The 25,829-nt window shown below is 45.7% G+C and overlaps 2 protein-coding genes across 6 annotated transcripts; both read right to left on the bottom strand.

Moving 5' to 3' along the window:
* Nucleotides 1–53: 53 nt before the first annotated feature.
* Nucleotides 54–1,439, bottom strand: s100a11 (S100 calcium binding protein A11). Of its 2 annotated transcripts, none has more exons than XM_056298119.1 (3): nucleotides 1,328–1,439; nucleotides 1,060–1,213; nucleotides 54–378 (listed from the first exon to the last, which is right to left on the bottom strand). In XM_056298119.1, the coding sequence occupies exons 2-3, from the start codon at nucleotides 1,186–1,188 to the stop codon at nucleotides 244–246; spliced, it is 264 nt and encodes an 87-aa protein (XP_056154094.1). In that variant the 5' UTR covers nucleotides 1,189–1,213; nucleotides 1,328–1,439; the 3' UTR covers nucleotides 54–243. The 2 variants fall into 2 exon arrangements, with proteins under 2 accessions (XP_056154094.1, XP_056154095.1); XM_056298120.1 differs by having other exon boundaries at nucleotides 1,060–1,209; nucleotides 1,328–1,432.
* On the bottom strand, nucleotides 1,419–25,829 carry pbxip1a (pre-B-cell leukemia homeobox interacting protein 1a). Of its 4 annotated transcripts, none has more exons than XM_056298118.1 (11): nucleotides 25,731–25,829; nucleotides 24,826–24,915; nucleotides 22,995–23,079; nucleotides 20,609–20,676; nucleotides 19,822–20,449; nucleotides 17,741–17,989; nucleotides 15,332–15,375; nucleotides 15,048–15,119; nucleotides 14,692–14,872; nucleotides 13,411–14,463; nucleotides 1,419–1,514 (listed from the first exon to the last, which is right to left on the bottom strand). In XM_056298118.1, exons 2-10 carry the CDS (start codon nucleotides 24,895–24,897, stop codon nucleotides 13,415–13,417), a joined length of 2,448 nt encoding a protein of 815 aa, XP_056154093.1. In that variant the 5' UTR covers nucleotides 24,898–24,915; nucleotides 25,731–25,829; the 3' UTR covers nucleotides 1,419–1,514; nucleotides 13,411–13,414. The 4 variants fall into 4 exon arrangements, with proteins under 4 accessions (XP_056154093.1, XP_056154091.1, XP_056154090.1 ...); XM_056298116.1 differs by lacking the exon at nucleotides 1,419–1,514 and adding an exon at nucleotides 10,063–10,352; XM_056298115.1 differs by lacking the exon at nucleotides 1,419–1,514 and having other exon boundaries at nucleotides 10,568–14,463.

Here is a 25,829-nt window from a genome sequence, read left to right as displayed (position 1 = left end):
CTGGATGTCATATGCTGCGGTGGATGAACAAAAGGAAGACAACGGTTCAGTGGAGAAGAGTTCAAGACAACGGAGCCTTTAATTCCAAGTTTCCTGCTTTGAGCAAATGATTAACCAAGGGTTTTACATGTGGCACTGGCACATGGACAAAAGACTTAAATTGCACTTGAAGGTACATCTATAGATGGCATAATTCAGCTGGATGACTGCACAAAGGTTGACAGGCGAAGAGGACGAGATATTCTACATGTTGAATCCTCCCTGTTTGCCGGCCAGTTTTCCGATCAGCTGCCAAAACTCGAGGAAAGTCAGCTCCCCGTCGTTGTTTTGATCCAGTGAGCCCATGAGCTGGTCGATCACCCCTGGATCACTGGCGTTCTGCAGGCAACAACAAAAAAAAGGAGACGGTGACCTTTCCAAGCCAACACCGGTTTCCATACTGGACTGCATCACAAGTCAGCCCTGCCATCTAATGGTCAAGGCTTGTACTAAAGACCACTGAATCAGAACCAGAATCAGGTTTATTTACCAAGTGAGCTTTCACAACACAACACAGGAATCTTACTTTGTGTGTGGCTCACTTAGATGCATTTAACCAAGATCTTTAAAACCACTGATTTCTGCACGGTTCCCACACAACAAATCCATGACTTCATACATGTGTAGTACAGGCAGGCAGGCAGTCGTGGCTGTCGTATCCCTAACGCTGTCATTTCTAGTGCCGTGATTTACCTGTTGAGCTAATACAGGACTGAGTCTGGGATAATGTCCTCAGTGTAGAGCCACTAAGGCAATTAGATAAATGGAAGCAGGGATGGTCTTCCGACTAGGATGACAAGCTGCCCTCTACATTAAAGCCCTCACACAGTCAGTACAATCCAAGACACCAAAATCCAATGCAGAGATTTATTTTTCTTAGCCACAGTTCATTGGTATGTCGATACTTAACAGTGCATCTAAACCACATTACATCTTCCGGACTGGGGGGAGGGTTGATTTAACAGGTGGAAAAGCAGTAGAAGCAGTGAAATGGTAGGGGAAGTTGTGGTTATGACTTGCCTTGACAAGGTTGGGTAGCTGAGAGATCACCAGACTGCGGAACTCCTCTTTGCTCAGGGTGCTGGAGGATCCGTCCTTCCCGGCGTAGGTCTCAAACTGAGAGACAAGGACTTTGATGGCAGCTTCCATTGTGGTTTGAGTGGCTTAACGCTGCCTTTGAAGAAACACAGAAACAGAGAGAAGTAGCTCAACAGCAAGAACAATTGTACGGCACGTATAATTAAGATGCCGGGGATGCGCGGCTACAGACCGCAGAATTGTGTCTCACCTGTTGTGTTGGAGGTAAGATGCCCTAGCAGCAGGTATGAAGGACCTCGTCTCCAGTTTGTAGCTGGCCTCCCACCATTTATACTCTCCATCTCCATTCACCGATGCAGACATCAGCGGAAAATGCTTAACCAACCTTCTTCTCCCCCATCCAGCATGGTACTCTTATCTTAAGCTGATTTCCATTACTGAGGGTTTAACACATACAGGCAACAAATTCAAATGCATGTATACTATACACAAATACATGTGTACACACACACACACACACACACACACACACACACACACACACACACACACACACACGCAAACAAACTGCCATTCTGTCCTACAAAGGGCAATTTTGTACTGATGACAGGACAAAATCCACTTTAGTTGGTCAAGGGTTTTACAGATATGATCTTTGTCAGGCTGTTCCATTCAAGCGACAAAATCAAACATGACTAAGCAGGAATTCGTTTATACACAACATGTGAAAAAAAAGGTTTCATTTACATCCCCCATGAAATAGACAAAGATTAAAGTGTATATTCCTTTTCTTTTTCGTTCAGGTATACTCCAGTGGCTTGGTGACATAATTTCCATTTGGGAGACCTTCGTGTCACCATGCACGAACCAGGCCTGCACAGTCTGAAAGGAATACCTGCAGAGATTTTGTGGCTGTGACTCTCCGTTTCTTTTTCTTTTTTCTTTACCCCCCCTTTTTTTTTTCTCCTCAATTGAGTTTGGCCAACTACCTCACTCTTCCGAGCCGTCCTGGTCACTGCTTCACCCCCTCTGCCGATCCGGGGAGGGCTGCAGACATGCCTCCTCCGATACATGTAGAGTCACAGCCGCTTCTTTTCACCTGACAGTGAGGAGTTTCGCCAGGGAGATGTAGCACGTGGGAGGATCACGCTATTCCCCCAGTTCCCCCTTCCCCCCGAACAGACGCCCCGACTGACCAGAGGAGGCGCTAGTGCAGCGACCAGGACACATCCGGCTTCCTACCCACAGACACGGCCAATTGACCTTCGCAGAGTCCCGCCCCCCTTTAGTTACTGTTGCTATGCCCATCAAGCTTTTCAGAACCATCCAGGAAGCAGCCGGAAAACCCCAAAACATGAAGAAAGAAATCAGCGCATTCCCAGAGAAAAGAAGTGATGTATTTGGAGTAATTCATCCTTAATATCATCCCGTGAAAGGCAGAAGGGGTTACAGTACGCAGGAGGGATACATTCAGAATATTAAAAGTAAAACTGACTTGTGTGGACTCCGGGCTGCCGGTGTGACTGTAATTGAGGGTAAAGCTTACCGGTCTCAATCAAAGAACGAGAAACCCCATCAACCAAGTCGGATACACATTGTGCACCAATTGTGCTCTTGCACTGTAGGGTAAGTTAAATATTTCAGCTATTATTGGTATATTTTTAATAATCCATTGTCAAATCACCGTCTTATAGTGTTGATTTTTGCCAAGGTTCCCCATGGTGTTCTTTTATCCAGGCTTTTTCGGGGTTCTGTATGGGCTCCCGGGGGTCGCAGGGCAGCCAGCGACATGCCCCGGGGCCGGGGGAACAGCCCCATGGTTTTTTTGGGGATTTTTTTTTACCTTCAGACCAGAACCGGTATTTTCAACACAATAAGGCAAAGAAGATCCCTCCGCGGGCGGGATGACTTTTCCGAATGGCGGGTCCCCATTTGGAGCTCACAGAGGGGGAGAAACGTTTAAAATAGTCCGGATATGGGGAGGTCAGACTGGCCAGAGACCATCCCAGCCGACCCTCCCCGGGATGCACTGAACTGAAAGGTGGCACTGGGCTAGGGTTGCCTGCTCCTTGAAATGGAAATAAGGAACAGGGGCCAGGGATGGGGGTCGGATGGAAGGGGCGGTGCGGGCATAACAAATATAATGTGCCTTACACTATACACACACACACACACACACTCACACTCACACACACACACACACACACACACACACACACACACACACACACACACACACACACACACACACACACACACATACTAAGGAACGATTCCTTATTTCAAGGAATGGTTGGCAACCCTAAACCTGGCTAAAGTGTGAGTAGCATAACAAAGTTATGTTAGTGGGCTAGCTATCATTAGCTAATATTAAATTAGGTATCTCTGGCCACAGACTAAGCTGGTTACGTTCATCAGGTATATTTTTTTTAATAAATTTATTTCTAGTTTTCCCCCTTATCCCACCCGATTAACCCAATGGCCTCTTGTCAAATAACTCCCCTGGCTCACGTTTCCACAGGAAGGAGATAGTCGTAACACCAGTTTTCTTCAAACTCGTGTCAGCTGCTCTCGCTATTTTACACGCTGAAGCCTCGCATGGATTGCATTACTCTCAGGCCACGTAGGGAGAATTGCTTTCGGTTGCTTAGCTGCAGGCGGCCGGATGGGCCAGAAGGATCGCTGGAGAACGACAGGTTCCCCAACACTAAGTACACCGATCTACACCCACTATCCCTCGGGTAAGGGTGGCCTAGCCTAATGAATGCCTTACCCCGTGGACGCGACCGGCTACAGCGAGTCCGGGATACGAACCTCCCAGCCACATGACGAGCAGGTTGCAAGAACGGCGGTTTATTCCGCTCGGCCATCAGAGCGGTTCATCAATTCGCTACATTGGTGTCATAAGTGGGATGGGGCGACCGTAAGGCCATCGGGAAGCGTATGCGCCCTGAGGCGTGAAGGCGCTGATATGCTTAAGCGCGGAGACGCACTTCCCGAAGGAGGGGGGGTAGTGTAACGTGCATTGATAAGTAGACACGCTGGCCGCTAGCTCGCGGGTCTGACCTTTTAGTCGAGCGGTTAGCGATGTCTCCTGCGGTGCGGGCGATACGGGTTCGCTTCCCGGCCGCGGCAGTTCCTGTGGTTGCGTTGTCCCCCGAATTCGCTACAGTAATAATACGTTAGCTATATTAGCTATCAATAATAGCTAGTAGCAAGCTTAGCTTGGAGCAGCTAGGTATTTTGGGTGGACTAAGCTGGCCATGGGGTCTGCTATACTGCGAAATCCATTGGAGACATTGCACTCCTTGCGTTTCGGGAAGGGAAAGAAACTTACACCCCCTCCAGACTTTTCAGGTAGTATCTAGTATCCGCTTTGCAGATCCCATAGGTGTAATATTTTCTAGTAATAGTTGATTTGCTAATGTCCCTTACGGCTTTCCGTAGCGCCACAATAAAGTCACGTGATGTACATAACAACGTCAGTGGGAATCCGGTCGGTGAATAAACACCCAGCACAAGAGAAGTCGTCCTTGCTTTATTAATGTTATAAGTTAACATAGCCAGAGGGCACAGATCATTACATGGTGTCAGAGTAGCGGGATTTAAATACCCAATATGGATTCGTACGGCGTTCCAGCTCCACGGATGGACTGGGAATCGGCGAACTTACCTGAAGCATGGAGACGATTTCGACAAACAACGGAGCTAATGTTCAAGGGCCCCCTGCGCGGGAAGAATGAAGAGGAGAAATGCAGCTACCTCTTGCTCTGGATAGGGGAAAAAGGGCGCGATGTGCACAACACTTGGACACTCAGCGGAGAACAAGCCAAGAAGCTAGAAACGTACTACGATAAGTACACTGAGTACATCACCCCCAAAGCAAACCCGATTTATGCCAGATATAAATTTCATGAAAAGATGCAGGGAGAGAGTGAATCCTTCGAACAATTTATAACTGAGCTAAAGCTCCTAGTCAAAGACTGTGGCTACCCAAATGCCGACGAGATGGTCAGGGACCGCATCGTGTTTGCCACCAACTCACCCAGAGTGAGAGAAAAGCTACTTAGCCAGGGAGCTGAGCTAACGCTAGAAAAAGCCATGGACGTAGCCCGCTCACACGAGCTAGCAAAGCAACAGCTAAAGTTTATGGGCCAGGGCAGCACACATGAAACGGTGCACGCAATAGGCAGAAAGACTTACAAACCGAACGCACCCAAAGCAGCTAACGCTAACTTCAGACAAAGGGAAGGTAACGTTAGCACCGCCGCTAGGGCGTGTAGCTATTGTGGAGGGCTACACGGCGCTAAAGCCACTTGCCCAGCTAAGGGTAAACAATGCATTAAATGCAAGAAGCTCAATCATTTTGCTAAAGTATGCAAGTCTAGCTCCCAGGGACAGACAAAGTACTACCGCGGCACAGTACATGCCGTCGGAGAGAACCCAGAAGAGTACACCACTGACAGAGAGCAGGAAGAACTGTACTTCGACAACATTACAGTGGAGAGCACCGCTGTGGGAGAACAGACAGAGCTGTACATAGACTGCATCTCAATAGAGAACAACGGAAAAAGCAACGAGCAGGCTTACGTAGAGGTTGGAATTGGCACACCTCCACAGAAGGTAAAGTTTAAACTAGACACTGGGGCACAGGCCAATACTATTCCCACCAACCTGTTCCAGGCGCTGTTCAAAAATGTGACACTGAAACCAGCAATACACAGACTCTCTGAATATGGAGGAGGCGCGCTGAGCGTGAAAGGCACATGCAAACTCAAATGTAAGTACAGAGACAATGCAATGATGCTGGACTTTTACGTCATTGACACAAACGCCCCACCAGTCATGGCAATGAAAACATGCCGTGACCTAAACTTGGTAAAAATAGTGATGGCTGTGAGCGAGGAAAACAATGTCACATCACAGAGCATAATGGATGAGTATGCAGATGTCTTCCAAGGAATAGGAGAGTTCCCAGGCGAGTGCACCTTCCGCGTCACACCAGATGCAACGCCGGTCGTCTGCCCGCCACGCAGAATCCCCATCGCCCTACGCAGCAAACTGAGGGACGAGCTTGACAGCATGGAGAAAGGCGGCATAATCTGTAAGGTAACAACCCACAGAATGGGTGAACGCACTCGTCATTGTTGAGAAGCCAAAGACAGGCAAACTTAGAGTGTGTTTAGACCCCAGAGCTCTTAACAAAGTGATACAACGACCTCACTACCCCCTCCCCACGCTGGAGGATGCCACCACAAAGCTCGCTGGAGCTGAGTACTTTAGCGTGTTAGACACGCGGTCAGGCTATTGGGCCATCAAACTGAGCACTGAATCCTCAATGTTGACGACATTTAACACAGTGTTTGGCAGGTATCGTTTCCTCAGACTGCCATTCGGAATCGTGTCCGCTCAAGACGAGTTCCAGAGACGCGTGGATGAAACATATGAAGGATTGGACGGTGTGACGGCCATAGTGGACGACATACTAGTGTTCGGCAAGACTAAAGAGGAACATGACCAGCGTCTCAGAGCGATGCTGAAGCGCACAAGGGAGCGAGGGGTGAGGCTCAACCCCGACAAGTGTCACATATGCGTGTCCGAGGTAAGCTACTTCGGCCACACGCTCTCACATGAAGGCATCAAACCAGACCCACACAAGGTGAAGGCGGTCAAGGACATGCAACCCCCACAGAACAAAGCAGAGCTGGAGACAGTCCTCGGCATGATCAACTACCTCGCCAGATTCGCTCCACACCTCTCACAGATAAACTCACCCCTCAGACAGCTTCTGAAACAGGACAGTGAGTTTGTGTGGGATGCAGTCCACGACAAGGCATTCCAAGAGATGAAGAATCTCATTACACAGCACCCAGGTCCAGTACTCTCATATTTCGACCCGCAGAAAGAGCTGCGACTCCAAGTGGATGCATCCAAAAGTGGCCTTGGGGCTGTCATGCTCCAAGATGGCAAACCAATTGCCTATGCGTCCAAGTCACTCAACAGCACTGAAGAAAACTACGAACAGATAGAGAAGGAGCTCTACGCTGTGGTCTTCGGCTGCAAGAGGTTCCACGAGTACATGTACGGACGAAAAGTGATTGTGGAGTCAGACCACAAGCCTCTGGAGGCAATACTAAAAAAGCCACTGGCAGCAGCACCACCCCGGCTGCAACGGATGATCCTGGCGCTCCAAAAATACGACATCCAAATCATCCACCGCCCCGGTAAGGACATACCGGTGGCCGACACACTGTCACGCAAGTCAATAGAACACCACGACAGTGACCTACAGGAAGGGATGGAGGCCCAAGTGCACACAGTCCTCAGCAACATCCCTGTGAGCGACACAAGACTCACAGAAATCAAGCAGGAAACAGCGCAAGATCCACAGCTCACCGCACTCAGACGAGCCACACTCACTGGCTGGCCAGACACAAAGAAAAAGTGCCCGCCCAGCATCCAGGAATACTGGAACCACAGAGCAGAAATCTCAGAAATGGACGGTATCCTGTTCAAAGGTGAGAGAATCATTGTCCCCCAAAAGCTTCGCAAGGACATGATACAGCGCATCCATGCCAGCCACCTTGGCGTGGAAAAAAGCAAATGCCGAGCAAGAGACTTACTGTTCTGGCCTGGCATGGGGAAACAGATCGAGGATGCGGTAGCAGACTGCAGCATATGCCAAGAACGGTGCAGCGCAAATGCAAAGGAACTAATGATGTCACACGCCATACCCGAGCGGCCGTGGCAAGTGATAGGCACAGACCTATTCACATGGAACTCACAGGACTTCATAGTCACTGTCGACTACTACTCCAGATTCTTCGAGCTAGAGAGACTTTACAGCTGCACCTCATCTGCCGTCATCATGAAGCTGAAAGCAGCAATGGCTCGACACGGAATCCCCGAGACTATCATCAGCGACAACGGTCCGTGCTACAGCTCTGGTGAGTTCCGCAACTTCTCACAGACATGGGGTTTCTCACACACCACCCCAAGCCCCCACTACCCACAGAGCAACGGCCTCTCCGAGAAGACTGTCCAGACGGCCAAACGCATCCTGGACAAAGCCAAAGCCTAGAACAAAGACCCCTACATGAGCTTACTGGAGTATCGCAACACACCGGTGGACAACCTGAAATCACCGGCACAGCTACTGATGAGTCGGAGGCTGCGGTCCATTCTCCCATCAACAGCAAAACACCTGCAGCCACAGATCGCCAGTCAGGAGGATGTTCACAAAAGGAGAGAGGTATGTCAACAGCGCCAGCAGGCATACTACAACCGAACAGCCAAACCTCTGCCCCACCTGCCCGCAGGCACACCAATCCGCTTCCGGCAGGAGGATGGATCCTGGAGACCTGCAACTGTGGAAAGACCAGCGAACACAGACAGGAGCTACCACATCCAAACCAAAGAAGGTTAGATCTACCAACGCAACCTTCAACACCTGCGACAAAGCAGAGTGAACACTCACACTACACACACACACACTTCACAGCAGACTGTTACCAGCGCTAACAACAACACACAAGCCCATCAGCAAGAGCATGCTGAACCTCCAGACACGAACAATCAGCGACAACCAGACACACAGCCTGGTTACACCACGAGGTCAGGTCGCACGATCAAACCAAGACAAATCCTTGACTTATGAATGTTAAAAAAGAGAGAGAATTTTACACCAACCTGTACTATACCTGCTATGTTTTGAAAAGAAATATTTACAGCGTTCACTTACCTTGTGTACCTACCTGCTGTTTGCAGTTACCAGTAATGAAATGGAAAAAAAAAAGATGAAATGTTATTACGGTGTCACATTTAGACAGTGAAGGAAATGTTTTACACTATTTTGTTGCAGTCCAGTTATATAAGAGTTCCACTTTCATATTCTTTCTTATTAAGATTGTATTCGCTTATAAACTTGCTCAACGTGGTCTGTATCTCTGCAGAGAAAGCAGCACTTTTCAGGAAAAGGGAGATGTAATATTTGCTAGTAATATTTGATTTGCTAATGTCCCTTACGGCTTTCCGTAGCGCCACAACAAAGTCACGTGATGTACGTAACAACGTCAGTGGGAATCCGGTCGGTGAATAAACACCCAGCACGAGAGAAGTCGTCCTTGCTTTATTAATGTTATAAGTTAACATAGCCAGAGGGCACAGATCATTACAATAGGCACACCGTTTCAGCATTTTGCTGTCTGTTCGAAAGCTTGACGGACCTCCCCCACATAGAAACCGTTGCTAAGGTAGGATTGGACAAGCACCGCTCTGGGGCGGTACTTTGCGAAAGGTCAGTTGTGTCTGTAGGGACATCCGGCCAAGCCGGAGGTAACTCGTGCTGGTAGGCAACGGAGCAGGCCGCCGCGCCTCCCGGACGCCCGTGACTCCATCTCTGCATTGCAGGTATGCGAGGAATGACAAGGCGTCTCTGTGGTTTGAAGTGTCATATAGATGTCATTAAACACATCGCCACTTGCCAGCGTTATCTAATCAGGACAAACAGGCTCTTTCACACTGGTTGGCTCACTTGTGTGTGTGGTGTGTGTGTGGGTTTTTTTTTTATATCCCTCTCATATTCTTTTTCACCAGAACCTAAATACTTTCATTCTAAATAATAATAATGAATCAATCTTATATAGGGCTCTTCTAACACTCAAAGTCGCTTTACAATAAACAGGGTGAAACAAGACAACAGATAAACAAAGCACAAACATACAGGGGCGGATGGGGGGGGGGGGGCTACGAGAGGAAGAAGCGGCAGCCACACACGACGCCAGCAGTACTCTCCGACTTCGACAGATACAAAAGGGCAAGAAAACAAACAAACAAAACAAAGAAAGCATTATAATCGCTTCAGACAATTTGCATCGATCAGATTTCCATTTAATAATCACAGACAGCTCCAGGAAGAGCGTAGATAACGGAAGGCAACAGAGAACTGTTAACACAAGTGCACTGAACCACAACACACTGCTCTTCCCACCCTGACAGAAGAACACAACGTATGACAAACAAACTGAGAAAGTTTAATAGAATTCCACAGCATCTTCATTTCCACCACTTCCTTTTTCTAGTGTTTGCCGTGGTGACTAATCACAATACACTGCTCTTCCCACCCAGACAGAAGAACACAATATAGGACAAACAAATTAAGAAAGTGTAATAGGATTCACCAACATCTTCACTGTGTCTTGTCGGTGGATACGGGTACCTGTCATTTTCACCACTTCCCTTTTCTGCATTGTTTGCCGTGGTGACTAAAGCTGAGTCTGAGTATCATTTAGAACGCCACACACACACACACACACACACACACACACACACACACACACACACACAAAATCAATTCAATAATATCAAGAGGACGTAAGTGCTTGCTTTCAGATACTAAGCTGTGCTAACAGCTACTTTAAATTACTTTTTGATATATACATACTGAAGTTTAAAACTCCCAGACAAAGGTAGAAACACTCACAGGTTTGATGGTGAAAACTGAAAACTTTATTAAGCTTAGTTACTGTCCTGCTACAAGGAGACATGAGTGACGAGTGGGGAAAATAAATAACTCAAATTTCATTTTAGCAGGGATATTTATCTAGGATCAGTGTCATGCACATCAGAGACGGGTCTGACGCACACAGCCCTTTTGTTGTCCAGAGCAAGAGGAGGGGGAAAAAAAAGAGAAGGTATTTTAAGTCTCACAAATGTGTTTCATGACAGGACTCATCTGTTCGGTTATTGTCTAAATGTTAAGCTTTGGCCTTAGCATTAAAAGAAATAATCCCAGTTATTTCTGCACACACCGGTGAAGACAAACAAAATCAACTGAACACTTGATGTGTAAACTCTCTTACATTCAATCTCGGCCCTTAAATCAGCAAAAAAAAAAAAAAGTTTGTAAACTAAGGTCTTTTGCGCTTGCAGAAGCAAATCAATCCAACATATCGAGCATTTTTTGTCCAATCCGTCAGGGAAAAGCAAAGGCACATAAGCAGTAGCTGGCAAAATAAGCTTTTTTGAAGACAAAAATTACTAACTTGTTCCACATTCATTGTACACTGTCTGCGATGTGCACGGTTTCTTCTGACTAGACATTAGGGAACAAAAAAGTAATGCAGTGCTGTGACAGGAAAAAAACAAAAAACTTGAAATGCATGAAAGCGCAGCCTTCAGCGACATTTATGAACCAAAACCAAGACCTCTTGATCCGCGCCTTGAACCTCGAACATGAAAGAGTTGTGGGTGGGGTTCATCGCACAGGTGCTGACATCATGAATAACAGAAACCATACAAGAGAAGAAAAAAATCTAATCACAAAATGTAGAGGCTTCCCACTTTGTGGCAACGGTGCAAATCAACAGCGCCACATGGTGCAGTCTTGACTTTTGTTTAACCCAATGACCAAAAGAAAACCCGTCCCCAATATACCTCCTTTGGATGAATTCAGTACCTATTCATCCATTTCAATACAGAAATCAAGCTACCAACCATCTGTGTGCATGTTAATTTGTATGACACGGGTGTCCGGGTAGTGTAGCGGTCTATTCCGTTGCCTACTAACACGGGGATCACCGGATCGAATCCCCATGTTATCTCCGGCTTGGTCGGGCGTCTCTAGAGACACAATTGGCCGTGTCTGCAGGTGGGAAGCCGGATATGGGTATGTGTCCTGGTCGCTGCATTAGCGCCTTCTCTCGTCGGTGTGGGCGCCTGTTCAGGGGGGAAGGGGAATAGCGTGATCCTCCCACGCGCTACGTCCCCTTGGCAAAACTCCTCACTGTCAGGTGAAAAGCGGCTGGCGACTCCACATGTATCGGAGGAGGCATGTGGTAGTCTGCAGCCCTCCCCGGAACGGTAGAGGGGGTGGAGCAGTGACCGGGACAGCTCGGAAGAGTGGACTAATTGGCTGAATACAATTGGGGAGAAAAAGGGGGAACGCCCCCCCCCCCAAAAAAATTGTACATATATTAAACAAATTGTATGACACTGTACTGGGCTGGAGGTCCCACCTTCAATAACTCATGTCATCCATCGCCTTGCACAGAGAAACCATGGCTTGGTAGTCAATCTCTTCTGGTGAATGATAAAAATATTGTGAAATTAACACTTTTCGGTTCTCGATAGAGACTACTGTAGCTTGGTAAACACTTTTTTTCCCCATGCTACAGAAAGAAATATACTGGAATATGCAGTGACGTGTGGTCATGTGTTGGCTGCCCCCACTACTACATTACAAAACTTACCAAGAACTACTGGTCAAGAGAATCTCGACGACAGCGTTCAAAACAACTGAGAAATAATTTGGCTTGGTCGATGTGTGTGTGTGAGACAAAGTGCCAAAGTGGTTTTTTCCCCCATCTAAACTATGGCTATCAGTTTGTACTATCGCCTTTTCAGCAGCTTTAACATGAATGTGTCATGTCTAAACTGGTTCCTGGTTGTTCTGCATGTTGTTGCCAACTGACAGCTGGACTTGGTAGGGTGAAACACCAGTCTGGTCTCTAAACCCAACGTTGAGGCCTCTCAAACAGCACACGGTGTGTTTGCCTTAATCTAATAAAGAGCTGCAGACAGAACTCGTTTGACCTGATCCGATTCTCATTACTGTGTACTCTGGAGATAGATCTGGAGATCTTCTGGGATTGGAAGAGTACATCGGACTTGGGGTAAAGATGTTAGCAAATAGTTCCCAGCATTTGTTTTAACCTGCCTGGAGTACCAGATATGTGAAGTCTGCCACACATGAAAATAAGTACCAGAGCATTTTAGTTAAATAGAGAAAAGACCAGCCAGTTTAAAGTACATTCCTCTTTTTGACATCTAACCTGATAACATGTGAAATGTTCTGATGCAGTGAACCCAACTGTGCTGGTATCCCAAGCAGGTGAAAAGTATAATTATTTGTCAATGATATTTAAATCCAGGTTGGATTAACACTGCTTTGTGCTATCCCTATGCTTTGTCTCTGTAATCTGAATCTGAAATAGAAAATATTGAATTTATCTAATGAACTGCAACATGCATTAGGTGTTGAGAAAGTACTAAACAGCATAAATCCACACAACACAACGTAACTGTAGGACTTTGCATTGGGAGATGTGACCTGACAGAGGTAGGTAACAACAACTAAGTCCCAAAAGACTACTCTAGCTTATAATTAAAGACCGGGAGAGACACATTTACGAGGCACGATCACTCTTTATACCAGGAACTTTTCTACTACAATTACAGCTCTTCATAAGAGAGGGTTGGAAACACATGTCCTGCTGTGAAACCACCATGTGTCAACGGTGTTTTTATTTCTACTCCGTTGCCCTCTCCCATTACCATTTCAAGCCGTGGCGGAAAACTTCCACAGGGCCTCCCGCTCGAACTCCTCCATCTCCTCTTCCAGTGCGTCATTGTCGTCGTCATTGTTGTCCGGCCCGTCATCCTCCAAAACATCTGCCATGTCCTCCAGAATGTCTGCCACATCCTCAGCAAAGTCGCTGAACAGGAACTTGTTGTGGATGAACACACCATCCTCGAAGAACTTGGCGGTCAGCTTCCGGATCTGGTCCTTGCTCTCGGATGGAGAGCCGTCTAGTTTGCTCAGGTAGCCTTCAAGCAGCTCCTCAAACTCAGACAGCTCCACTGGGTAGAGCCCCTCCTTCGCAGCGCAGTCCTCCATAGTGCCGCAGCCCACCAGGGGGCGGACATTGTGCCTCAGCTTCTCCTCCTGATGACTCCAGAAGTCATTGTGGTTGTACTGATGAGGCTGTTGGGACTGGTGTTGCTGATGATGATGATGTTGATGCTTGTGGCTGTGAGAGGTCTTGGCTGGCTGACTGTGCCACGGTTTCTCCTTCCTTCTTTCCTCTCTGTCCATCCTGCGCTCATCCTTCTTTCTCTCCCACTCCTCCTGGTATTTCCTCCACGCCTCTTTGTGGGAATTTTGCTTGTGCAGCATCCAGTCCTTGCCTTTTCGCTCCTCTTTCTCCCACTGTCCTCTGTCCTTGCCGTGTTTCCGGTCTTTCTCGCCCTTCCATTCCTTCTTGTCCTCTTTCTTCCAGTGGTCCCGGCCATTGTCTTTGCCTTTGTTCCCGCTCCACTTGCCCTCCCATGGCTTCTTTTTCCCCAACTTCTCCACCTGTTCAGAGAGCCTCCTCTGGATCTCCTTCAGGCTGTCTGTCACACCTTTCCGGTTGCCACCACTTCTCTTCATCCCCTCCAGCCTCTTCTTGCTCTCATCCAGGAGAACCTTCTGCCTATGAAGTTCTTCTTTCATCCGTTCTCCATCTTTCCTTCTCTCAGGACCGGGTGCACTCTGCTTGCTCTCCCCAGTTTGGCCGCCAGGGGTAGGTGCTGAGCTGGGAGTAGTTGCGGCCGTATCCTGATTAGCTGTAGAGGAAGTATCAAAGTATCCCATTAGCATTGTCAGAAATCATGTGATGGCAATAGAATCAGAGGATTAATTTTTCTGAAAACACATTAATTTCTATATCACAGTGGCCTTACATTTGTATTATCATTTGAGTAAGCTTAAAATGAGAGCAGGATAGAAGGGATGCAACTGCAGTCCTTAACGATGACTGGTTCAATTAACTTTTTGATTTTCCACATCCTTACCTGTAATTTGGGTGAGTTCGGTCACCCTGGCCCTCAGAGTCTCCAGCTCTTCCCTCAGGCCAGGTAGAAATGACAGTTCTTCTTTCATCTTGGCATTTTCTTTTTCCAAATCCTCTTTACCCTTTTCGTCACCTTTTTCTGTTGCTGCCTTTAGTGCAGAGTCTAGTTCTTCTTTCTGGGTCTGATATAGAAAGCAAAAAGTTAACAAATTTATGTACAATACAGCTTACATGTTATGCATTAGATATTACTGAGTATTGTGGTAAAAAAAGAAGTGCTGTTTTTACATCAATAAACTGTATTATGACCATCAAGCTGCAGGAAATAGTTTCTCAAATCAACATTTGTAGGCTGACCTGTAGTTGTGCTTCCAGTTGGGAGATCTGCTGGTTTTCCTGTGCCAGTTTATCCAACAGCTCATTCATATCCTATGGATCACAATTAAGCCAGTCCTGTTATATGGATCAAAAACCACTGGCAAATTAACATATTCATTCCGGCGTCTCATCATTTTAGTTAATCCTTCCCGAGGGTGTTGCAATTGCAAACTTCATTTACATACAGCTATTTTGAAAGGTTCAAATTTAAACAACTCAAAATGAGAGAGTGATGACAGATGACAAGAAATACAGAGACAGACCTTGGTTTGGTCTCCATCATTCAGTTCAGAGGAGTCAAAGTCATCTGTTAGTTAAGAAAACAACAAAACACTTTTGTTACATGTGTCACCATACACACTTTTAGCTCCACACACCTGCCAGAATAGCAAAGGATGCTTTAGTGATGAAATATAGCAATGTTATTTTATAATAATAATACATTTTATTTGTGGGTGCCTTTCAGAGCACTCAATGACACCTTACAGAACACAGTTAAAAACAACAAGCAGCACTGTATCAAACAGCACAAAATCAAAACAAAGCAGGGTAGACAATAAAAAGTTAATACACCAGATAAGTATAAAATCATCATCTGCACAAAACTCAAAGAAGCGTGGACCAGACTGAATATGCCAGTTTGAAAAGGTGCGTTTTGAGATGAGATTTGAACGTTGAAAGAGAGTCAATGTTGCGAATTTCTTGTGGGAGAGTTCCATAGGCAGGGGGGGGCAGAATGACTGAAGGCTCTAGACCTCATGGTAGTCAAGCGGGCCAATGGTGTAACGAGTTGGAGAGCAGAAGAGGATCTGAGAGTGCGGGAGGGCGTGTGGATATGAAGGAGTTCATATGAAGGAGCTAGGTTATTAAGGGCCTTAAAGGTGAGAAACAGGATCTTGACGTCATTACAATATTTAACACGGAGCCAATGGAGTTGCTGAAGAACAGGAGTGATATGATCTATGGGAGGGGTTCTGGTAATGATACGGGCAACTGAATGCTGGACCAACTGAAGTTTATGAATACACTTGAGCTCTGTTGCTACATGCGTAGTATGGGGGATTGCTTAGTGGGTCAGAGTTTTTACTCTCTCTCTCTCTCTCTCTCTCTCTCTCTCTCTCTCTCTCTCTCTCTCTCTCTCTCTCTCTCTCTATATAAATCAAACAAGCATAATGTCATGTTACCTTACCATTCAATTACACTATTATCCAGAGTGCACAGTATATGTATTGAGGTGAATACCACAATGCACCACACCGTGTGTGTGTGTGTGTGTGTGTGTGTGTATAAACTGCCATTTTCAGCCACTAGTGCCTGCAGAGTCAGACCAGATTAGCGCTTAAACAAGTTATGATGAGTTATCCGGCTAGCACAGAAGCTAAAGCTGCCATTTTAGTCTTGCCACTGGACCTACCATTGCCCAGCTCAGAGAAGAGACCTGTTGATATAGCGCAGCTCAGTCAGCAAAGTCTAACAGCACACGTCTTCAACCGAGAGTTGCTTTGAAAATTCTATAAGTCTTGAATATGCATGATGATGAAATTAAGGAAACAAGTTATTGTTAGTGATGCTAAATCTTTTTTTTTCAGTCAAGGAAATGGAACTGTCAACCAAAATGGCCGATACAGCTTTACAAATTAACATTGATTGATTATGTTCTTTAAAGCAGTGTTATAATTTAAGCACAGATATTACATCCAAAGTAGTAGTAGATAACATGAAAAATCACATCTAAAAGCACCAACTAATGAATGCAGTATATGCTTATCCTGATTTCAGGGTCGTGGGGATGCTGGAGCCTATCCCAGCAGTCATTGGGCGGCAGGCGGGGAGACACCCTGGACAGGCCACCATTCCTTCGCAGGGCCCACACATACACACACACACACACACCTAGGGACAATTTTGTACAGCCAATTCACCTGACCTGCATGGCTTTGGACTGTGGGAGGAAACCGGAGCACCCGGAGGAAACCCACGCAGACACGGGGAGACATGCAAACTCCACACAGAGGCTGACCCGGGACGACCCCCAAGGTTGGACTACCCTGGGGCTTGAACCCAGGACCTTCTTGTTGTGAGGCAACTGCGCTAACCAATGCACCATATATATGGCAGTACGATGGCGGGGAGACACACACACGCACACGCACACGCACACACACACACACACATATATATAAAATCCAGTGATTCAAGTAAATTCTTTAAGAGACAGTACAAGCTGGTAAATTCTCAAATCCTGGTAAATTTCAAGTAAATTCTCATAAAGAATTTACTTGAATCACTGGATTATTTTGCTCCTTATTTGTTGAGCACTTTCCCTACCATTGACTGTATCTTTTAATAAAGTTATTTATATATATATATATATATATATATATATATATATATATATATGTGTGTGTGTGTGTGTGTGTGTGTGTGTGTCTGTGTCTCCTCGCCTGCCGCCCAATGACTGCTGGGATATGCTCCAGCATCCCCGCAACCCTGAGGGCAGGATAATCGGTTTGAATAATGGATAGATGGATGGAAATATATACGTAGGGGAAGGCCTTTGACGGCTGATACAGAACATTTTGACTCTAGCTGAACAAAGAGTAACTCAATCTCTAACTCTAAAAACCTAAAGGCAGATGTGGTAGATTAAGTTAGCACCAAGTTGAACTCACCTGAGAAGAAGAGGGAACCAAGGCAGAGTAGGACCAGAGCACCCACAATGCACTTGTTAAGTGAGAACCCACGCTTCTCCTCTTTCTTCTCTGCCAGCTTAAACTCCAACTCCTCATCATCATCTTCCTCATCTGAGGTTCTTGGTCTCTGTGTCTCGAAGGAAGGCACGCTCCTTCTCCTCAGGCCATCATCATCACTGCTCGTCTCATCTCTTGCAAAGTCAAAACTGCTAGATGGGTCTGTTGGAGCTACAAATATGAGAAGTGATAAGACAAAGACAAATCTTCACAACTGTGGAACGAAATTAGCTTTAGGATGTGAAATACAAAAACAGCAGAATAATTTTCATGGAGCATAGTGAAATTATCTTTTTTTTGGGGGGGGATCCCCCCCCCCAATTGTATCTGGCCAATCGACTCTGTGCATAACTGTAATCCACTGACTTCTGGTTCTCCTGCAGCGGTCATACCAGTTTCCTGTTTGTTGGCATGTGCTTTTGACAATGGCACATTTTTCACGATGCCTGCAAGATTTACCATGAATAAATGTGAATGACATGCACAGATTTGTCTTCAAACTTTCATCTGCACCTACCAACAAACGGGTGAAAAGTTTCAAGTTGTACATATCAAGTTATGTCCACAATTTATGTCCACAATTATGAGGATGATCATCCTCATAATTGTGGACGTACCTTGATGTGCACAGAATTGTCATCAAACTTTCACCTGCACCTACCAGCAAACGGGGGAAAAGTTTTAAGTTGTACACATCAAGGTACGTCCACAATTATGAGGATGATCATCCTCATAATTGTGGACGTAAATTGTGGACATAACTTGATATGTACAACTTGAAACTTTTCACCCATTTGTTGGTAGGTGCAGGTGAAAGTTTGACGACAATTCTGTGCATGTCGTTGACATGTATCCATGGTAAATCTTGCAGGCATCGTGAAAAATATGCCATTGTCAATAGCACATGAAAACAGAAGTCAGTGGACTACAGTTATGCACAGAGCCGATTAGCCAACTCTTCCGAGCCGTCCCGGTTGCTACTTCACCCCTCTGCTGATCTAGGGAGGGCTGCAGACTACCACATGCCTCCTCCGATACATGTGGAGTCGCCAGCCGCTTCTTTTCACCTGACAATGAGGAGTTTCACCAGGGGGACGTAGCGCGTGGGAGGATCACGCTATTCCCCCCAGTTCCCCCTCCCCCTGAACAGGTGCCCTGACCAACCAGAGGAGGCGCTAGTGCAGCGACCAGGACACACACCTACATCCGGCTTCCCACCCGCAGACAGGGCCAATTGTGTCTGTAGAGACGCCTGACCAAGCCAGAGGTAACATGGAGATTCGATCTGGCGATCTCCATGTTGGTAGGCAATGGAATAGACCACCATGCCACCCTGACACTCGTGAAATTATCCATTTGTATGAAATGCATGATAATTCTGAGCTGAGTCTAGAAGCATGTATTTCAAACTGTTGCCTTAATTCAGCTAAAACCCAAACGAATCATCATTTTGGAAGGAAGCCTTGTGTGGACTGTAGATGGCCCCTATAACCCAGGGTTCACAAATCATTTAGTGGCAGCCCACTATAAACTCAAAAACTCAAAAAGGAATGTACAGAGAATAGCAAGTCTAGAAAAACAAAACATTAAGAAAACAAATGGCTTGCAGATAATCAAAATAACTCAGGTTAACATACGGCCTCTCACTAAAAAATTCACAAGATAGTAATTTCATGCATGGAGAGAGTTTTCACATTTTCAGCAGAGTCTACGCCTTGTTCTCCTACCATTTTTTTTGGTATCTGCAAAGTACATTAACAGACATTTCTTGAAATCTATCCTAAGTTCAAGGATTGATCAGGATTTTTGGTCATTCAGCGCCCTGAGCTCTGCCCCCCCCCCCTGAAGAGCATAATCAGCGATCTTGCAAATTGCGGAGACATGTTTTTAGTGACCAACATTTGTGCAGTTTGTTTGAAATGTAGGAAAAATGTTTGTCACAAAATGTTGTTTCTGAGTTTTGTGTGCATCATATTGAACTATCCTTGCGGATGATCTCGTACCTTCTTCCTTCTCATAGTGGGACACCTCCTCAGACAATTCTGCCTGCTCCTTCTCCATAGATGGCTCTTCTTCTGCCTCATAGGGTCCAACAGTCTCTATCAGAGGGCTATCATGGATGGTGCTTTCAGACACATGGCTCTCGGGGACTGAGCTTGGAGTTTCAGTAATCTCTGGAGAGGGGCTGATAATAGTATCAACATGGGAAGATAGATCGCTGGCTGAAAGGGTCTCTGTGGGGATGACAGCATCTGGTTCATCAGCAGGGGTGGGACACTCAACAGGGCTCTCAGGAACAGGCCCGATATCAGCTGGTGTATCTGGCACAAGTTCTGCAGGGATGTCTATCTCGGGGATGGGAAGGACAGGCCTTGACTCAGGCTCAGCTGGAAGGAGTTCGGTGACAGGAATGTCAAGTGGAGCCTCCAAGTCGAGGTTGGTGACAAATGGTATGGCACCAAGTTGCTCGTTGTCACTGGGGGAGCTGGTTACAATGTCATGGATAACCGGAGGCTGACTCTCCAGGTCAGGGTCGGGTGGGATAAAGGTTTGCGGAGGAAGTGGGCTTGACCGAGTGGGACTAGAGGGGATGGGACCTTTGCTGGCCTCAGGGGATGTCTCTTGACACACCTGGAAATAAAAGGTATTTATAACAACACTGATCAATTCAAATGGACCTTTTATTGGCCTCCTACTGACAAACACACAGAAATTGACAGTCAGTGTAGGCTATTATTGCCGTGGCAGATCCATTGTACTGTGCAGACCAATATAGTACACTGTACTGACCTGATGGCCCTCTTCAGATAGGCTAGGTTCAGCTAGAATCTCACTGGGCTTGAATTCCATGGTGGCTCCTGCAACAGCATGGACAAAATCAATTTATTCACCTGATCAAAACAACAATATCAAACAACAGTTACATTTTACAACTCAAGTGTGACAAAACTAAAATATACTGATATAAACCTTCTATGTATACTTTGCAGCAGGTTTTGATGCAGTTTTTCAAATCTACCAACTACAAAGCTACAATCCTTAAGATCATCATTTTCATTCGGACAACAACTGTGCATTAACTGCAGTGGTGTGTGAGCAAACCAAATGCCAGAGGTAAATTCAAAATCAGCCACTAGTGTTATTACATCAGCACCAAACAGATAAAATGTGATTCAACCTATGTTTTGTCTATTTTGTCTAATATCTATTGGTAAAGCTGTCTTGACGAATGCTCAACAATCCAGGTTAAGAAAATCAAAGAAGGTTGAATCAGTTCATCTGGATACAACATTTATACATTTCATCACTCATCTAAGCGACCTCTTCAGTCTCAACTGACCGCAGGTATCCCCGACCTTATTAACAATTCAGTTGCATAATGACCGAAACCAATGACCAGTTTCATATGCAAATATGGCTGGGACCATGGCATGACCATTAATGGCCATGTGTACTGGTCACAGAGGATTTGGGAATGTTTACAATGTTTGTGATTGAAGGGTGTGCTCCAATTATCGGGGCATCACACTGCTCAGCCTCCCTGGGAAAGTCTACTTTAGTGAGCTGGAAAGGAGGCTCTGACCGATTGTCGAACCTCAGATCCAGCAGGAACAATGTGGATTCCATCCTGGCCATGGAACAACGGACCAACTCTTTACCCTTGCAGAAGTGCTGAGGAGGTATGGGAGTTTGACTAGCCAGTCTACATGTGTTTTGTGGACTTGGAAAAGGCTTACGACCATGTATCCCGGGGCACTCTGTGGGGGATACTGCAGGAGTATGGGATACCGGGGCAGTTGCTACAAGCCATCCGGTCCTTGTATAACCAAAGTGAGAGCTGTGCCTGCATTCTCAGCACAAAGTCAAACACGTTTTCGGTGGGTGTCGGACTCCACCAAGGTTGTCCCTTGTCTCCTATTCTGTTTGTGATATTCATGGACAGGATTTCAAGGTGAGGAGTCTGTCCATTTCGGGAACCTCAGATTTGCATCTCTGCTCTTCACAGATGATGTGGTTTTGTTGGCTTCACCAGAATGTGACCTTCAGCATGCACTGGGGCGGTTTGCAGCGGAGTGTGAAATGGCCTGCTGAGTGTGAAATGGCCAGGATTAGAGTCAGCACCTCCAAGTCTGAGGCCATAGTTCCCTATTGGGAAATGGTGGATTGCTTCCTCCAGGTTGGGGATGAGTTGTTGCCTTAAGTGAAGGAGTTCAAGTATCTCGGGGTCTTGTTCACGAGTGAGGGTAGGGTGGAGCGGGAGATTGACAGGCGGATTGGTGCAACATCAGCAGTAATGCGGACGTTGTACTGGGCCATTTTGATGATGAGAGAACTGAGCCGGAAGGCAAAGCTCTCAATTTACCAGTAAATCTTCATTCCAACCCTCACCTATGGTAATGAGCTTTACGTAGTGACTGAAAGGGTGAGGCACAGCTACATGCAATTACATTAGTTTCCTTCGTAGGGTGTCTGGGCTCAGCCTTAGAGATAGGGTGAGGTGCTCGGACATCCGCAGGGAGCTCGGAGTACAGCCGCTGCTCCTTCGTGTCGAAGTGAGGCAGTTGAGGTGGTTCGGGCATCTGATTAGGATGCCTCCTGGGCGCCTTCCTTTGGAGGTTTTCCAGGCACATCCAACTGGGGGGAGACTGGGATAGACCCAGAACTCTCTGGAGGGACTACGTGTCCAATCTGGCCTGGGAACGTCTTGGGATCCCCCAGGAGTTAGAGGGCGTTGCTGGGGAGAGGGACATCTAGAATGCCCTACTTCGCTTGCTGCCACTGTGACCCGACCCTGGAGAAGCAGCTGATGATGATGATGAGTTGCAAGTGTGATTGCACTGAAACTCTAGTTAATGGTCACACCCATATTGGCATAGCAAACTGATGGTTGGTTTCAGTCGTTATGCAAATGTATTGTTTATAAGGGTGGGGATACCTGCAGTCAGTTTACACTGAAGAGGTCACTTAGTTGAGTGGTGAAACATATCTGTCAATAAACATTATATCCAGAAGAACTGATTCAACTTTCTGTGATTTGTGGATTAGCTATAGTCTTAAATACACCAGCAATTTCAAGTATCAGAAAGGACATTTGTTTGCATGTGAATCATTAGGATTGTACCTTTGAAAAAAACACACACATAGAACTTTTATGTCGTTGTACTCTTAGCAGTACCTGCCACTTCCTCAGAGAGACTGGGGACATCGCCCAGGCTCTCGGTTCCATCGTCTACTGGGCCTACAGTCTCAACAGCAGCCTCCTGTTTGCAAGAGAATGGGTAAAGAGAAGGGGATTATGTGCAGCTAAACCAGGGGCTCCTAAATTCACCTGAACACACTCATACCTCTCTCATCGGCATCTTTCACCTTGGCTTTTACACATGGACGTTTCTCTCACTCACTCACACACACACACACACACACACATACGTATTGTGAAACAAACAGAGCAGCCGTTATGCATACCACCGAGGCAAAAGTGTATTTTGGGTGGGAACTGATGTGTTTCTTGCAGTCCTTAGTGACTGCCACACCTCTGCTAGAACCCAGTTGCAGAACATTGCAACGTTAACAATCAAAGAGTTTTATGTTATTGCACTACTTTGAGCCTAAATTTTAAAAGGTACAAAATTAAGATAACTTGCAATTATGTTGGTTTGTAAGGCTTCAGGTACAGACCCATAAACCAGTGTTCTACATTTCAACCTATCAAAGAAAGATGAATCAGTTCATCTGGATACTTTATTGACAGATACGTTTCATCACTCAACTAATACCCCTTTTCCACTACATGGTACCGGCTCAGCTCAACTCGACTCGCAAAGTGTCGTTTTCCATTACCGTAACAGGACCCCCTGTGTAGCTGGTCTGCATTGATTTTGGTACCAGCTCCAGTTTTTTTTTTAACCTCGGATAAGGTGGTACCAGAAAAGGGGTAACAGTTACCAAAATGCCGGTACTTTCCAGCAATGGAAAACGAAAAAGTTGAGTCGAGTTGAGCCGGTACCATGTAGTGGAAAAGGGGCATAAGTGACCTCTTCAGTCTCAACTGACTGCAGGTATCCCCACCCTTATAAACAATAAAGTTACACAATGACGGAAACCAACTACCAATTTCATATGCAAATATGGGTGTGACCACTAACTACAGTTTCAATGGCCATGTGTACTATTCACAGATGATTAGGAAGTGTTTGCAATCACAGCATTGTAAGATGGCGACCGATGTACACCTACACAATAATACACATGGCCATTGACACTCTAATCAAATGTCTTTATTTCGAACATGCAAAATAAAAGAAAAAAATGACCAAGCATAAATAAAACAGAACAAAAACAAAAAAAACAACACGTTGATAATAAAACCAGAAGAATTAAATGAGAATCATCAAAAGAATCCAACAAATCTTGTGTTCGAAAAGGAGCAGGAGGAAGTTACTACTTATAATTGTCTGTCCCCTCTCTAATGCTCAACTAATAAACCTAAATAATAAACTTAGTTATTCACACATCAGAATGTCGTTCTCAATCTCTATCTCACAATGATATAAAAAAACAACAACAACATTCACAGCATCCACCATGGGTGTCACTGTCATGAGAGGAGCAAAACCTCCTCTTCATCCTTGTACCTCTTTAAAACATTTCGTACCTCTTTTTGGATTGATTTATGATTTTCGATTTGTTTGCTTTCCGTAAGTTCTTCATCTAAACCATTCCACAAACTTACCCCACAATTTGAAATACACATACTTTTGCCAGTGGTACAAACACAGTGTTTCTTAGAAGTCAATTTTCCTCTTCAACGTATCTGTCAATAAATGTTGCATCCAGATGAACTAATTCAACCTTCTTTGATTTCCTTCCCTGGATTATTGAGACATTTCAACCTCTCTTTAAATGGTTCTACCCAGTATTAGTGCGCACGCGCAGTTCCGGGGTTAGGGTTAGGGTTTTGGATACGGTAGCACATTTCGACAACGCAGGAAATATTGTTTTCTAACCTCAGGAGAGAGGAGGGTCCAACTGTTTGTCGAGGAGCCACTGCTGCCTGTGCTGTTGCTGTTGTCAGACATCGCCCCCTGCAGGCTCAGCTAAACACAGCACGGGACAAATTTTCAACCTTGCTTTCTGCACACGACGACAGAAACAACGTTTTCTCATAAATCAATCATTGTTTAAGGACATGTAGCCGTTCAGAGTTGTCCGACTTTTGGACAGTAGCCTATTTATAATCGGAATTAACACATACACGTCTACAACAAGGAAACATGCACATCAACCAAAATGCAGCGCGTGCAAATGTTGCATCATAAAATGACGACCCGAAGCTTAGTTTCAACAATTCTGTAATGATGATCGCGTCAGTAATGTTGTGCATGGAAAATATGACGCTGCATGGTTTGAGAAAATTCATAAAACAGGGAATAAAGACCATATTTTAATTGCCACAAGTTATATAACGGTCCGGTGACATCCATAACATGATGCAGCGCACCGAAACGAGGAGTTCCTAATGAGAAACAGACATCCCTTCATTATATCACTCAGCAGTGTTCTATTCGGGCAACCATTCATTCAGACTCATCTGCGGAATCTGTGCAGCGGTTAAACGACCAAAAATGGCCAAGCAAAGAGTCCGTTAGCCTTAATACGAGCAAAAGAGACTCATACTCACTTATCAACCCTACTATATAATGGAAGTGTATCTTTGCACCGATGCGAACTAACATTAAAGAGCAATGACTGCTGTAGAAACGAAATTCAACGTCCACTCATGATGGTAAACAAAGGATGGTAGCTCAATATTCCCACACTCCCACTCTTCCGCATTCTCAAGCCTGCACAACTTTGCCATAATCAATTCTTTCTGATCCATTTAAATGGTAACAAACGAGATTTCTTTTACCTCACTGTCTTACACCTCAATTCCACGGTTTTTTTCTTCTATACGTTTTCTAAAGCACAACGCTCCTCCCGTGAACTTGGGAACTTTGGGAATTCCAAG

The sequence above is a fragment of the Lampris incognitus genome, chromosome 18 (genome assembly GCF_029633865.1).
Source record: "Lampris incognitus isolate fLamInc1 chromosome 18, fLamInc1.hap2, whole genome shotgun sequence".
Classification (NCBI taxonomy): Eukaryota; Metazoa; Chordata; class Actinopteri; order Lampriformes; family Lampridae; genus Lampris; species Lampris incognitus.
Note: the sequence above shows the minus strand (reverse complement) of the source record. Positions and strands in the feature narration are given on the sequence as shown.